This window comes from Lissotriton vulgaris, chromosome 7 (assembly GCF_964263255.1).
Source record: "Lissotriton vulgaris chromosome 7, aLisVul1.2, whole genome shotgun sequence".
In the NCBI taxonomy this organism is placed as follows: domain Eukaryota; kingdom Metazoa; phylum Chordata; class Amphibia; order Caudata; family Salamandridae; genus Lissotriton; species Lissotriton vulgaris.
In genome coordinates this window covers 341,368,595-341,382,366 of record NC_141695.1, presented here as the reverse complement: position 1 = coordinate 341,382,366, position 13,772 = coordinate 341,368,595, and the positions used below count along the sequence as shown (strand labels likewise).

The window sequence follows — 13,772 nt, the reverse complement described above, 5'->3', positions numbered from 1 at the left end:
CCTAGATTATGGAGGGCTTTGAAGGTGTGGATAAGCATCTTGAACTGGCATCCCTTCTGACTGGGAACAAATGGAGCTTCTTGAGATGGAGGTGATATGGGTACGCTTGGGAGGCTGCTGAGTCCTGTATCATCTAAGTGTGGCTGCTGAGTCCTGATTTGTCTGTAGTCTCTTGAGGAGTTGTGCGGTGATATCTGTATAGAATGTGTTGCTGTAGTCAAGTCGGCTGGCGACCAGGGCTTGAGTGATGTTGCATCTAGTTTCAATGAGGAGCCAATTGAAAATGTTTGCACAGCTTGTGGAGGGTGAGAAAGCAGGTAGTTGATACTGCGTTGATCTGTTTTTTCATATCAACTTACTGTCCAGAATGATGTCAAGGTTGTGGGCATAGTTGGTCAAAGTTGGTGAGGGTTCATGTTCGAAGGGCCAGCATGCGTCTTTCTATGAAAGGTGTTTCTGAAGATCAGCACCTCCATCTAGTCTGTGTTGAGTTGTAGACAGTTGGTTCACATCCAGTCGGTGATGTTTGTCATGTACTTGTGGAAGTTTGTCAGCGGGTTTTCTCATAGTGAGGGGATTAGCTGGGTATCGTCGGTGTAGGATATGGTTTTTAGTCCCTGCGATCTTATGACATTGGCATTGGGAGTCATGTAGGTGTTGAATAGGGTGGGGCTTAGGAACTAACCTTGAGGGACATTTTAGATGTTGTTCTTAGGTTCCAAGGTGATGGGCGGGAGGCAAATTCTCGGCTCCACCTTTGAGGAAGGAGGTGATCCACTTGAGGGTTAATCCTCTGATTGCGATGTTGTGAAGCCTTTTGATCAGGGTGTGGTGTGATACTGTATTGAACACTGCTGAGAGGTCAAGGAGGATCAGGGCCACAATTTTTCCTTGGTCGAGGAGGGATTTGATGTCTTCAGTGGCTGCCAACAAGGCAGTTTCAGTGCTGTGATTGATGCGGAATCCAATTGGGAAGTGTCCAGAAGATCGTGGTTCTCCAGCTATTCCATGAGCTGGCGGTTGACTGCCTTCTCAAGGACTTTGGTAGGGAAGCAGAGCAGAGAGATGGGGTGGTAGTTCTTAAGTTTGTTGTGGTTGGCGGATGGTTTCTTCAGTAAGAGTTTGACTTCTGTGTGCTTCCATTCTTCAGGCAATGTGGCCTTAGTGAACGATATGGTGATGAGCTCACTGCTGATTGTCTTGCTCCTGAGATTGAAGATGTGGTAGGGGCATGGGTCTGTGGATGCTCCTGAGTGGATGAAGATCATGATGGTAGTGGTGTCCTGCATGGTGAACTGTCCCCAGGTAGTGAGCAGGTGGTCTTGTTCTTCGTTTGTAAGGTCAAGATGGTTGGGGAAGTCTGTGGGTTGGGGTTTGAAACTTCTGTGTTTATATATAATATTCAGGGATGGTAACATGATTTTTTTAATATTCTACCTTAGCAGCAGCTCACTAATATTTCTGCAAATAATCTCAGTGACATCCTCCCATTTCTCATATGTGAGATAGTGTTCTGATCTAAAAGAAACTTTTTTATGGATGTTGCATGAAACATAAACACAATATTTCTCTTCAAAATGTCTGTAATATACTCTCAAATATCACCCACATTAAAAATAAATGAAAGGAAAACCGTATTTAAAAGACATCTGTTTCATAATTATTCAAGGTCATCAGGGCAAGAGACTTTCTGCAGAACAAAGCTGGCTCTATCAGGGGGGGGCATTAAAGGCTGGGGATCTAGGCTAGAGCCCACTTTGCTCATGCCTTAAAACATCTCTGTTCATTCGCAGTGTGAAGCTACGTTCAGTCTGGTCCTTTTCAGGGCTTTTGGTCTACCACTGCTGGAAGTTTTACAAATTCAGCAACCAGAGAAGAGAACTAGAAAGGCACTTTCGGGTAATTTAATAAACAAACTCAGTAGTATTCCAATTGCATTATAACGTGACAGCAATCACTTATACAATCAGTACATCTGGCTAACTATGAAAAACTTTTCTGGTATGTGTTGAAGATACACTTGCCTCTACATCAGGTGCAATAAAATTTACTTCTCAGCAAGGCTGTTAGACATTTAATGAGATGTACATAATGTTGGTGCATTAGAAGCCCTTGCCTCAGTATACAGTGCTGACCCAGTTCATCTAAATTGAGAGTGGTAGACCAAGATCAGGCAACCATGTGGCAGAGTTCGTTTTAGGGATATATATCCCATTCATTGTTTTCTTGTTAGCTTTCATCAGAGGGAGGGGAAAAGCATGAGAAAGTATACAAAAAAATATAATTGTATCTTCCCTGCTTCCATCATGACTTTTTGCATTCATGCTATTAGGAACTAAGGGCCTCATTATGATGTTGGGTGGACCGCCACCGACAGGCGGTCATTTGCAGGCCACCGACATCCAGGGGATCGGTCCGACCATGCAGGTGGTCGGAGCAAATTCATGCACAGTATGCCAGGCCAAATCACCCCTGCATCCGAGGCTTTGTTCGCCAAATTGCCAGGGACGCTTTACGTTCCCAGTCCAAGTATGTATCTGGAGGGCTGTCTAAATAAAGAGAGTTGCGTAGTCTAGGCAAGACAGTATAAGGCCTTGGGACGAAATCCTGCGTGTTTCCATAGGAAACCACTTGAGCGTTTGTTTTTTTTTTAGAGCTCTTAGGACTGCGGAGCATGAACCCGCAACTTTGTTTGCATGTGAGGCCAAGGACAGATGTTTGTCCAATATGACCCCAAGGCTCTTCACTTCTGGTTTAGGAGAGGGGCACTCTCCTAAACATGTGAGTCAGTGAAGTTGATTCCATAATGATGTTGTTTCCAATTACCATGACCACTGCTTTCTTACCATTCAACTTATAACAGCTGTTCGCCATCCAAGCATCACTCAAAAGAGCATGTACCGAATGGAGAGGGGTGCAAGGATCCTTCACTAAGAACAAGTACATCATGGGCGGTAGTGCAAACTTCACTCTCAGAGAATAGTTTCCGGACAGGTAGCAGTGTGAGCAATGAGCATCACTCAAAAGAACAGGTACAGAATGGAGAGGAGGGCAAGCTTCTTTCACTATGAACAAGTACATCATGGGCGGTGGTGCAAACTTCACTCTCAGAGAATAGTTTCCGGACAGGTAGGAGTGTGAGCAATGAGCATCACTCAAAAGAACATGTACAGAATGGAGAGGAGGGCAAGCTTCTTTCACTATGAACAAATACATCATGGTGCATGGTGCAAATGTCACTCTTAAAGAATAGGTATAGGACAGGTATTAGTGCAAAAAACGCCCAAAAGAACATGTACAGGATGCAGGGGAGTGCAAGCTTCCCTCTCTAATAACAATTACATCATGGTCTGCAATACAAGCTTTACTCTCAAAGAATATATACAGGATAGGTGGCAGTGCAAGCTTCTATTACAAAAGTTCAGCACATATATCAGTTAAATATTTAGTTTGTATAGCGAAGCCAGTAAGACCAAGTAGATTAGAGTCGGTAGTGCCAACTTCAAAGACTAGGTACATCATGAATGGGGCTCCCGGTTTTTTAGAATTTATTGTGTTGACATTTCTGTCTGTATTTGTCCATATTTATTTGTAGCTACTTTTATCTGCACTTACCCATATTTATTGCAATTGTTGTGAAAAAATGAAGATGAAATGAATATAGTTATACATTTATTTAACTGGAAAATATGCACTCATGCTTGAATGCCTATCAGGTTTCAATGCTATGAACACCTGCAGAAGATAAATCAATGCACTCGATTGAAAATATGCTAATTTTAGCATCAACCTTGTGCATATCTACTGCTGTGTAATTCTCTTTACAAAAATTAATTTCCTTTTTAACCCCCATACCTATCAATCCACAAAGCTATTGGCCTAGAAGTCATGGTAGACATTATTTAGAATCACTCAAAAAGCAACCCAATTTCCGTTTTTATCCACATTTAAAAAGAATACAGACAAGGAAATATTTTCTTTTTTCTTAAAAATGGGAAACATGGAGCCTTAATCATGAACAGAGGGGCAAGCTTCAACCATAAAGAGCAGCTGTAGTAGAGGCAGCAGCACATGCTTTACCTATATCTATCAAGTACAGCATTGGTAGCAGTGTAAGCTTCCTTCATAAGATAAGAACATGTACATTGTGGCAGCAGAACAAGCTTCACCCATAAAAGAACAGGTACAGCACAGGTCACAGTACAAGGACCTCCATAACAAAGTACATCGTGAGCAGCAGTGCAAGCCATCACTAATAATGAACAGGTGAATCAGAGGCAGCGGTGCAAGCTTCATCGCGAACACTACGTACATCATGAGCAGCAGTGTAAGCTTTACTAGTAAAATGCAGGTATAGCGGACACAGCAGTGCAGGCTTCACCTAAAACAATCAGGTAAAGCACAGGTAGCAGTGTATCTAAGCTTCTTTCACCGAGAACAGGTATATTATGGCAGCAGTGCAAGATTCAACCTAAACAAACAAGTGCACCACAGGTAGCAGTGTAAGCTGAGCTTCCTTCAGCAAAAGAAAGTGCATAATGAAAGCAGTGCAAGCTTCACCGACAACATACAAGTAAAGCATAGGTATCAGGGTAAGCTAAGCTTCCTTCACCAAGAACAAGTGCATCACTGCAGCAGTGCAAGCTTCACCTACAACAAACTGATATAGCACAGGTAGCAGTGTAAAATAAGCTTCCTTCACTGAGAACAAGTGCATCATGGCAGCAGTGCAAGCTTCAACTAAAACAAACAAGTAAAGCACAGGTAGCAGTGTAGCTAAGCTTCCTTAATCAACAATAAGTACATCATGGCAGCAGAGCAAGCTTCACCTAAAACAAACTTATATAGCACAGGTAGCAGTGTAAGCTAAGCTCCCTTCACTGAGAACAAGTGCATCATGGCAGCAGTGCAAGCTTCAACTAAAACAAACAAGTAAAGCACAGGTAGCAGTGTAGCTAAGCTTCCTTCACTGAGAATAAGTGCATCGTTGCAGAAGCGCAAGCTTCACCTAAATACAAACAAGTAAAGCACAGGTAGCAGTGTAGCTAAGCTTCCTTCACCAAGAACAAGTTTATAACTGCTGCAGTACAAGCTTCATCTAAAACAAACCAGTAAAGCACAGGTAGCAGTGTAGCTAAGCTTCCTTCGCCAAGAACAAGTGCATCACTGCAGCAGTGCAAGCTCACCTAAAACAAACTGATATAGCACATGTAGCAGTGTAAACTAAGCTTCCTTCACTGAGAACAAGTGCATCATTGCAGAAGTGCAAGCTTCGCCTAAATACAAACAAGTAAAGCACAGGTAGCAGTGTAGCTAAGCTTCCTTCACCAAGAACAAGTTCATAGCTGCTGCAGTGCAAGCTTCATCTAAAACAAACCAGTAAAGCACTGTTAGCAGTGTAGCTAAGCTTCCTTCGCCAAGAACAAGTGCATCACTGCAGCAGTGCAAGCTTCACCTAAAACAAACTGATATAGCACAGGTAGCGGTGTAAACTAAGATTCCTTCACTGAGAACAAGTGCATCATGGCAGCAGTGCAAGCTTCACCTAAATACAAACAAGTAAAGCACAGGTAGCAGTGTAGCTAAGCTTCCTTCGCCAAGAACAAGTGCATCACTGCAGTAGTGCAAGCTTCACCTAAAACAAACTGATATAGCACAGGTAGCAGTGTAGCTAAGCTTCCTTAATCAAGAATAAGTACATCATGGCAGCAGTACAAGATTCACTTAAAACAAACAAGTAAGTGCACCACAGGTAGCAGTGTAAACTAAGCTTCCTTCACTGAGAACAAGTGCATCACAGCAGCAGTGCAAGCTACACCTAAAACAAACAAGTAAAGCACAGTTAGCAGTGTAGCTAAACTTCCTTCGCCAAGAACAAGTACATAACTGCAGCAGCATAAGCTTCACCTAAAACAAACAGGTAAAGCACAGGTAGCAGTGTATCTAAGCCTCTTTCACCGAGAACAAGTATATTATGGCAGCAGTGCAAGATTCAACCTAAACAAACAAGTGCACCACAGGTAGCAGTGTAAGCTGAGCTTCCTTCAGCAAGAGAAAGTGCATAATGAAAGCAGTGCAAGCTTCACCTACAACATACAAGTAAAGCATAGGTATCAGGGTAAGCTAAGCTTCCTTCACCAAGAACAAGTGCATCATGGCAGCAGTGCAAGCTTCACCTAAAACAAACTGATATAGCACAGGTAGCGGTGTAAACTAAGCTTCCTTCACTGAGAACAAGTGCATCATGGCAGCAGTGCAAGCTTCACCTAAAACAAACTGATATAGCACAGGTAGCAGTGTAAGCTAAGCTTCCTTCACTGAGAACAAGTGCATCATGGCAGCAGTGCAAGCTTCAATTAAAACAATCAAATAAAGCACAGGTAGCAGTGTAGCTAAGCTTCCTTCACCAAGAACAAGTTTATAACTGCTGCAGTGCAAGCTTCACCTAAAACAAACCAGTAAAGCACAGGTAGCTGTGGAGCTAAGCTTCCTTAATCAAGAATAAGTACATCATGGCAGCAGTACAAGCTTCACTTAAAACAAACAAGTAAAGCACAGGACAGGTAGCAGTATAGCTAAGATTTCTTCAGTGAGAACAAGTGCATCACTGCAGCAGTGCAAGCTTCACCTAAAACAAACTGATGTAGCACAGGTAGTAGTGTAAACTAAGCTTCCTTCACTGAGAACAAGTGCATCATGGCAGCAGTGCAAGCTTCAACTAAAACAAACAAGTAAAGCACAGGTAGCAGTGTAGCTAAGCTTCCTTAATCAAGAACAAGTGCATCACAGCTGCAGTGCAAGCTTCACCTAAAACAAACAAGTCAAGCACAGGTAGCTGTGGAAGCTTAACTTCCTTCACCAAGAACAGGTACATAACTGCAGCAGTGAATGCTTCATCTAAAACAAATCAGTAAAGCACAGGTAGCAGTGTAGCTAAGCTTCCTTAATCAAGAACAAGTGCATCACAGCAGCAGTGCAAGCTTCACCTAAACACCTAAAGCAAACCAGTAAAGCACAGGTAGCAGTGTAGCTAAGCTTCCTTAATCAAGAACAAGTGCATCACAGCAGCAGTGCAAGCTTCACCTAAACACCTAAAGCAAACCAGTGAAGCACAGGTAGCAGTGTAGCTAAGCTTCCTTCACTGAGAACAAGTGCATCATGGCAGAAGTGCAAACTTCACCTAAATACAAACAAGTAAAGCACAGGTAGCAGTGTAGCTAAGCTTCCTTAATCAAGAATAAGTACATCATGGCAGCAGTACAAGATTCACTTAAAACAAACAAGTAAGTGCACCACAGGTAGCAGTGTAAACTAAGCTTCCTTCACTGAGAACAAGTGCATCACAGCAGCAGTGCAAGCTACACCTAAAACAAACAAGTAAAGCACAGTTAGCAGTGTAGCTAAACTTCCTTCGCCAAGAACAAGTAAATAACTGCAGCAGCACAAGCTTCACCTAAAACAAACAGGTAAAGCACAGGTAGCAGTGTATCTAAGCCTCTTTCACCGAGAACAAGTATATTATGGCAGCAGTGCAAGATTCAACCTAAACAAACAAGTGCACCACAGGTAGCAGTGTAAGCTGAGCTTCCTTCAGCAAGAGAAAGTGCATAATGAAAGCAGTGCAAGCTTCACCTACAACATACAAGTAAAGCATAGGTATCAGGGTAAGCTAAGCTTCCTTCACCAAGAACAAGTGCATCATGGCAGCAGTGCAAGCTTCACCTAAAACAAACTGATATAGCACAGGTAGCGGTGTAAACTAAGCTTCCTTCACTGAGAACAAGTGCATCATGGCAGCAGTGCAAGCTTCACCTAAAACAAACTGATATAGCACAGGTAGCAGTGTAAGCTAAGCTTCCTTCACTGAGAACAAGTGCATCATGGCAGCAGTGCAAGCTTCAATTAAAACAATCAAATAAAGCACAGGTAGCAGTGTAGCTAAGCTTCCTTCACCAAGAACAAGTTTATAACTGCTGCAGTGCAAGCTTCACCTAAAACAAACCAGTAAAGCACAGGTAGCTGTGGAGCTAAGCTTCCTTAATCAAGAATAAGTACATCATGGCAGCAGTACAAGCTTCACTTAAAACAAACAAGTAAAGCACAGGACAGGTAGCAGTATAGCTAAGATTTCTTCAGTGAGAACAAGTGCATCACTGCAGCAGTGCAAGCTTCACCTAAAACAAACTGATGTAGCACAGGTAGTAGTGTAAACTAAGCTTCCTTCACTGAGAACAAGTGCATCATGGCAGCAGTGCAAGCTTCAACTAAAACAAACAAGTAAAGCACAGGTAGCAGTGTAGCTAAGCTTCCTTAATCAAGAACAAGTGCATCACAGCTGCAGTGCAAGCTTCACCTAAAACAAACAAGTCAAGCACAGGTAGCTGTGGAAGCTTAACTTCCTTCACCAAGAACAGGTACATAACTGCAGCAGTGAATGCTTCATCTAAAACAAATCAGTAAAGCACAGGTAGCAGTGTAGCTAAGCTTCCTTAATCAAGAACAAGTGCATCACAGCAGCAGTGCAAGCTTCACCTAAACACCTAAAGCAAACCAGTAAAGCACAGGTAGCAGTGTAGCTAAGCTTCCTTAATCAAGAACAAGTGCATCACAGCAGCAGTGCAAGCTTCACCTAAACACCTAAAGCAAACCAGTGAAGCACAGGTAGCAGTGTAGCTAAGCTTCCTTCACTGAGAACAAGTGCATCATGGCAGAAGTGCAAACTTCACCTAAATACAAACAAGTAAAGCACAGGTAGCAGTGTAGCTAAGCTTCCTTAATCAAGAATAAGTACATCATGGCAGCAGTACAAGATTCACTTAAAACAAACAAGTAAGTGCACCACAGGTAGCAGTGTAAACTAAGCTTCCTTCACTGAGAACAAGTGCATCACAGCAGCAGTGCAAGCTACACCTAAAACAAACAAGTAAAGCACAGTTAGCAGTGTAGCTAAACTTCCTTCGCCAAGAACAAGTAAATAACTGCAGCAGCACAAGCTTCACCTAAAACAAACAGGTAAAGCACAGGTAGCAGTGTATCTAAGCCTCTTTCACCGAGAACAAGTATATTATGGCAGCAGTGCAAGATTCAACCTAAACAAACAAGTGCACCACAGGTAGCAGTGTAAGCTGAGCTTCCTTCAGCAAGAGAAAGTGCATAATGAAAGCAGTGCAAGCTTCACCTACAACATACAAGTAAAGCATAGGTATCAGGGTAAGCTAAGCTTCCTTCACCAAGAACAAGTGCATCATGGCAGCAGTGCAAGCTTCACCTAAAACAAACTGATATAGCACAGGTAGCGGTGTAAACTAAGCTTCCTTCACTGAGAACAAGTGCATCATGGCAGCAGTGCAAGCTTCACCTAAAACAAACTGATATAGCACAGGTAGCAGTGTAGCTAAGCTTCCTTCACCAAGAACAAGTTTATAACTGCTGCAGTGCAAGCTTCACCTAAAACAAACCAGTAAAGCACAGGTAGCTGTGGAGCTAAGCTTCCTTAATCAAGAATAAGTACATCATGGCAGCAGTACAAGCTTCACTTAAAACAAACAAGTAAAGCACAGGACAGGTAGCAGTATAGCTAAGATTTCTTCAGTGAGAACAAGTGCATCACTGCAGCAGTGCAAGCTTCACCTAAAACAAACTGATATAGCACAGGTAGTAGTGTAAACTAAGCTTCCTTCACTGAGAACAAGTGCATCATGGCAGCAGTGCAAGCTTCAACTAAAACAAACAAGTAAAGCACAAGTAGCAGTGTAGCTAAGCTTCCTTAATCAAGAACAAGTGCATCACAGCTGCAGTGCAAGCTTCACCTAAAACAAACAAGTCAAGCACAGGTAGCTGTGGAAGCTTAACTTCCTTCACCAAGAACAGGTACATAACTGCAGCAGTGAATGCTTCATCTAAAACAAACCAGTAAAGCACAGGTAGCAGTGTAGCTAAGCTTCCTTAATCAAGAACAAGTGCATCACAGCAGCAGTGCAAGCTTCACCTAAACACCTAAAACAAACCAGTAAAGCACAGGTAGCAGTGTAGCTAAGCTTCCTTAATCAAGAACAAGTGCATCACAGCAGCAGTGCAAGCTTCACCTAAACACCTAAAGCAAACCAGTAAAGCACAGGTAGCAGTGTATCTAAGCTTCTTTCACCAAGAACAAGTACCTCATGGCAGCAGTGCAAGCTTCAACCTTTAACAAACAAGTGCACCACAGGTAGCAGTGTAAGCTGAGCTTCCTTCAGCAAGAGAAAGTGCATAATGGCAGCAGTGCAAGCTTAACCTAAAACAAACAAGTAAAGCAGAGATGGCAGCGTAGCAAAGCTTCCTTCAGCGAGAATAAGTACATCATGGCAGCAGTACAAGCTTCACTTAAAAAAAACAAGTAAAGCACAGGTAGCAATGTAGCTAAGTTATCTTCAGGGAGAACAAGTGCATCACAGCAGCAGTGCAAGCTTCGCCTAAAACAAACAGGCACGCCACAGGTAGCAGTGTAGCTAACCTTCCTTCACTAACAACACGTGCATCAGGGAAACAGTACAAGACACAATGAGTAGCAGTGCAAGGTTTAATAAAAAAAGAACATGCACAGAAGAAGCAGCAGTGAAAGTGTCACCCATAAAGGTCAGGAATGACAGCCTAGCAGTACAAGCTACCTTCACAGACAAAAAGTGCATCACACAGGAGCAGCAGTGCTTATTTCACTAAAAAATAACAGTTAAAGCAGAAGCACCAGTGCAAGCGCCATTCACAAAAAAGACAACCCTGGGCTGCAGTGCAAGGTTCAGCAATAAATAACAGGTAACGTTGATGCACCAGTGAAAACTTTTATTCACAAAAAGTCCACTTATTTATTTGGAGTTGTATGTAGTGCGAACAAGACCCTTTCGGGTGACAGAGCACTGATCAGATAGTGTACAAACAAACATAGGACAGAGAAAAGGTACATCATGGGCAGCAGTGCAAGCGTCACTAATAAATAACAGGACCTGCAGAATCAGCAGCACAAGCTTCCCCTACAAAGGAAACAGACACCGCAGGGGGAGCAGTGTAAGCTTCCTTCACAGAGCAGCAGTGCAAGCGTCACAAATAAATAACAGGACCTGCAGAATCAGCAGCGCAAGCTTCCCCTACAAAGGAAACAGACACAGCAGGGGAAGCAGTGTGTAAGCTTCCTTCACAAAGAGCAGCAGTGCAAGCTTCACTAATAAATAACAGGACCTGCAGAATCAGCAGCGCAAGCTTCCCCTACAAAGGAAACAGACACCGCAGGGAGAGCAGTGTAAGCTTCCTTCACAACGAGCAGAAGTGCAAACTTCACTAATAAATAACAGGACTTGCAGAATCAGCAGCGCAAGCTTCCCCTACAAAGGAAACAGACACCGCAGGGGGAGAAGTGTAAGCTTCCTTCACAAAGAGCAACAGTTCAAGCTTCCCTAATAAATAACAGGACCTGCAGAATCAGCAGTGCAAGCTTCCCCTACAAAGAAAACAGACACCGCAAGGGGTGCAGTGTAAGCTTCCTCACAGAGCAGCAGTGCAAGCTTCACTCATAAATAACAGGACCTGCAGAATCAGCAGCTCAAGCTTCCCCTACAAAGGAAACAGACACCACAGGGGGAGAAGTGTAAGCTTCCTTCACAGAGCAGCAGTGCAAGCTTCACTAATGAATAACAGGACGTGCAGAATCAGCAGCGCAAGCTTCCCCTACAAAGGAAACAGACACCGCAGGGGGAGCAGTGTAAGCTTCCTTCACAGAGCAGCAGTGCAAGTTTCACTAATGAATAACAGGATGTGCAGAATCAGCAGCGCAAGCTTCCCCTACAAAGGAAACAGACACCGCAGGGGGAGCAGTGTAAGCTTCCTTCACAGAGCAGCAGTGCAAGCTTCACTAATGAATAACAGGACCTGCAGAATCAGCAGTGCAAGCTTCCCCTACAAAGGAAACAGACACAGCAGGGGAAGCAGTGTGTAAGCTTCCTTCACAAAGAGCAGCAGTGCAAGCTTCACTAATAAATAACAGGACCTGCAGAATCAGCAGCGCAAGCTTCCCCTACAAAGGAAACAGACACCGCAGGGGGAGAAGTGTAAGCTTCCTTCACAGAGCAGCAGTGCAAGCTTCACTAATAAATAACAGGACCTGCAGAGTCAGCAGCGCAAGCTTCCCCTACAAAGGAAACAGACACCGCAGGGGGAGCAGTGTAAGCTTCCTTCAGAAAGAGCAGCAGTGCAAGCTTCACTAATAAATAACAGGACGTGCAGAATCAGCAGCGCAAGCTTCCCTTACAAAGGAAACTGACACCGCAGGGGGAGCAGTGTAAGCTTCCTTCACAAAGAGCAGCAGTGCAAGCGTCACTAATAAATAACAGGACCTGCAGAATCAGCAGCGCAAGCTTCCCCTACAAAGGAAACTGACACCGCAGGGTGAGCAGTTTAAGCTTCCTTCAGAAAGCGCAGCAGTGCAAGCGTCACTAATAAATAACAGGACCTGCAGAATCAGCAGCGCAAGCTTCCCCTACAAAGGAAACAGACACCGCAGGGGGAGAAGTGTAAGCTTCCTTCACAGAGCAGCAGTGCAAGCTTCACTAATGAATAACAGGACGTGCAGAATCAGCAGCGCAAGCTTCCCCTACAAAGGAAACAGACACCGCAGGGGGAGAAGTGTAAGCTTCCTTCACAGAGCAGCAGTGCAAGTTTCACTAATGAATAACAGGATGTGCAGAATCAGCAGCGCAAGCTTCCCCTACAAAGGAAACAGACACCGCAGGGAGAGCAGTGTAAGCTTCCTTCACAACGAGCAGAAGTGCAAGCTTCACTAATAAATAACTGGTCCTGCAGAATCAGCAACACAAGCTTCCTTCACAACGAGCAGAAGTAGAACCGCCCCAATAAAGAATGGGTGCAGGCAGGGAGACAGTGCAAGGTTCACCCAGAATGACAAAATACAGCATGAACAGCAGTGCAAGGTTCCCACACATGGAAGTACGTCATGGGCAGTAATCAGGCTTCACTCAGGCAAAACAAGTCCAGCATGGGTAGCAGGGTGAGCTTTCTTCACCAAGAACAGGTGCATCCCACGTGGCAAACTTGACTCAAACACAGGATACACAGAATATCTGCCTGGTGTGAACAGGGTAGGAATGCCGGGAAGCCCCCCCCCCCCCCCCCCCCCCCCCCCCTCCTCGTGCGCATTACATCTTTGACCGACCTCCCACCCGATACTGCCTGGGAGGTGAGTAACCAGCACACGTTTCTTCCTTAACCAAACATTGAGGGTGTCTAGGCCCTCGTGCGCCATTGAGTGACACTCACCTCTCCATCCTCCAGATGTTGCAGACTCCCTCGCCTCCCTGCGCCATGGACCCTGTAGGAGAAAAGAGGGTGCGCCCGGTTAGTTACCGCTGGCAGCTGGCGGAGTTTAGCGCGCGCTATCACTAATGACTGCACAATGCAAGCCCTGGGGAACATCCCACAGCCTGAAGGGCTCCTCACAGCACGCGGTGGCTTGTTTACAATATGCAAAAGCAAATAAAGAAATATATATAATCATGTTTTTTCCCATCACCTCGGCCCCTCAGTCGCGAGCCATGCTCCACCCCGGCTGGAGTGCCCTCCAGGAGCCCTGTCACCCGTCCCCCGCGTGGGACGATGGCTTTGTGTGGCCGGTCCGGTCTAATCGGATTTATTGGCCGGATTAGGAAGGGAAGTGTGACAGCAAGGAGAGGCTGCCCGAGACGTGAGTCTCACCCCGGGTGGGGTTAACCTGCCGGTTAATGCCGAGC

General features: G+C 44.5%; 1 protein-coding gene across 1 annotated transcript in view; it reads right to left on the bottom strand.

Moving 5' to 3' along the window:
* Positions 1 to 13,350, bottom strand: part of LOC147701538 (tubby protein homolog) — a 132,567-nt gene extending 119,217 nt beyond the window's left edge. The window contains exon 1 of the mRNA XM_086928670.1: positions 13,303 to 13,350. Within this exon, the coding sequence (XP_086784796.1) occupies positions 13,303 to 13,349 (47 nt within the window). The 5' untranslated portion in view covers position 13,350. The remainder of the gene's footprint in view (positions 1 to 13,302) is intronic.
* Positions 13,351 to 13,772: the final 422 nt, after the last annotated feature.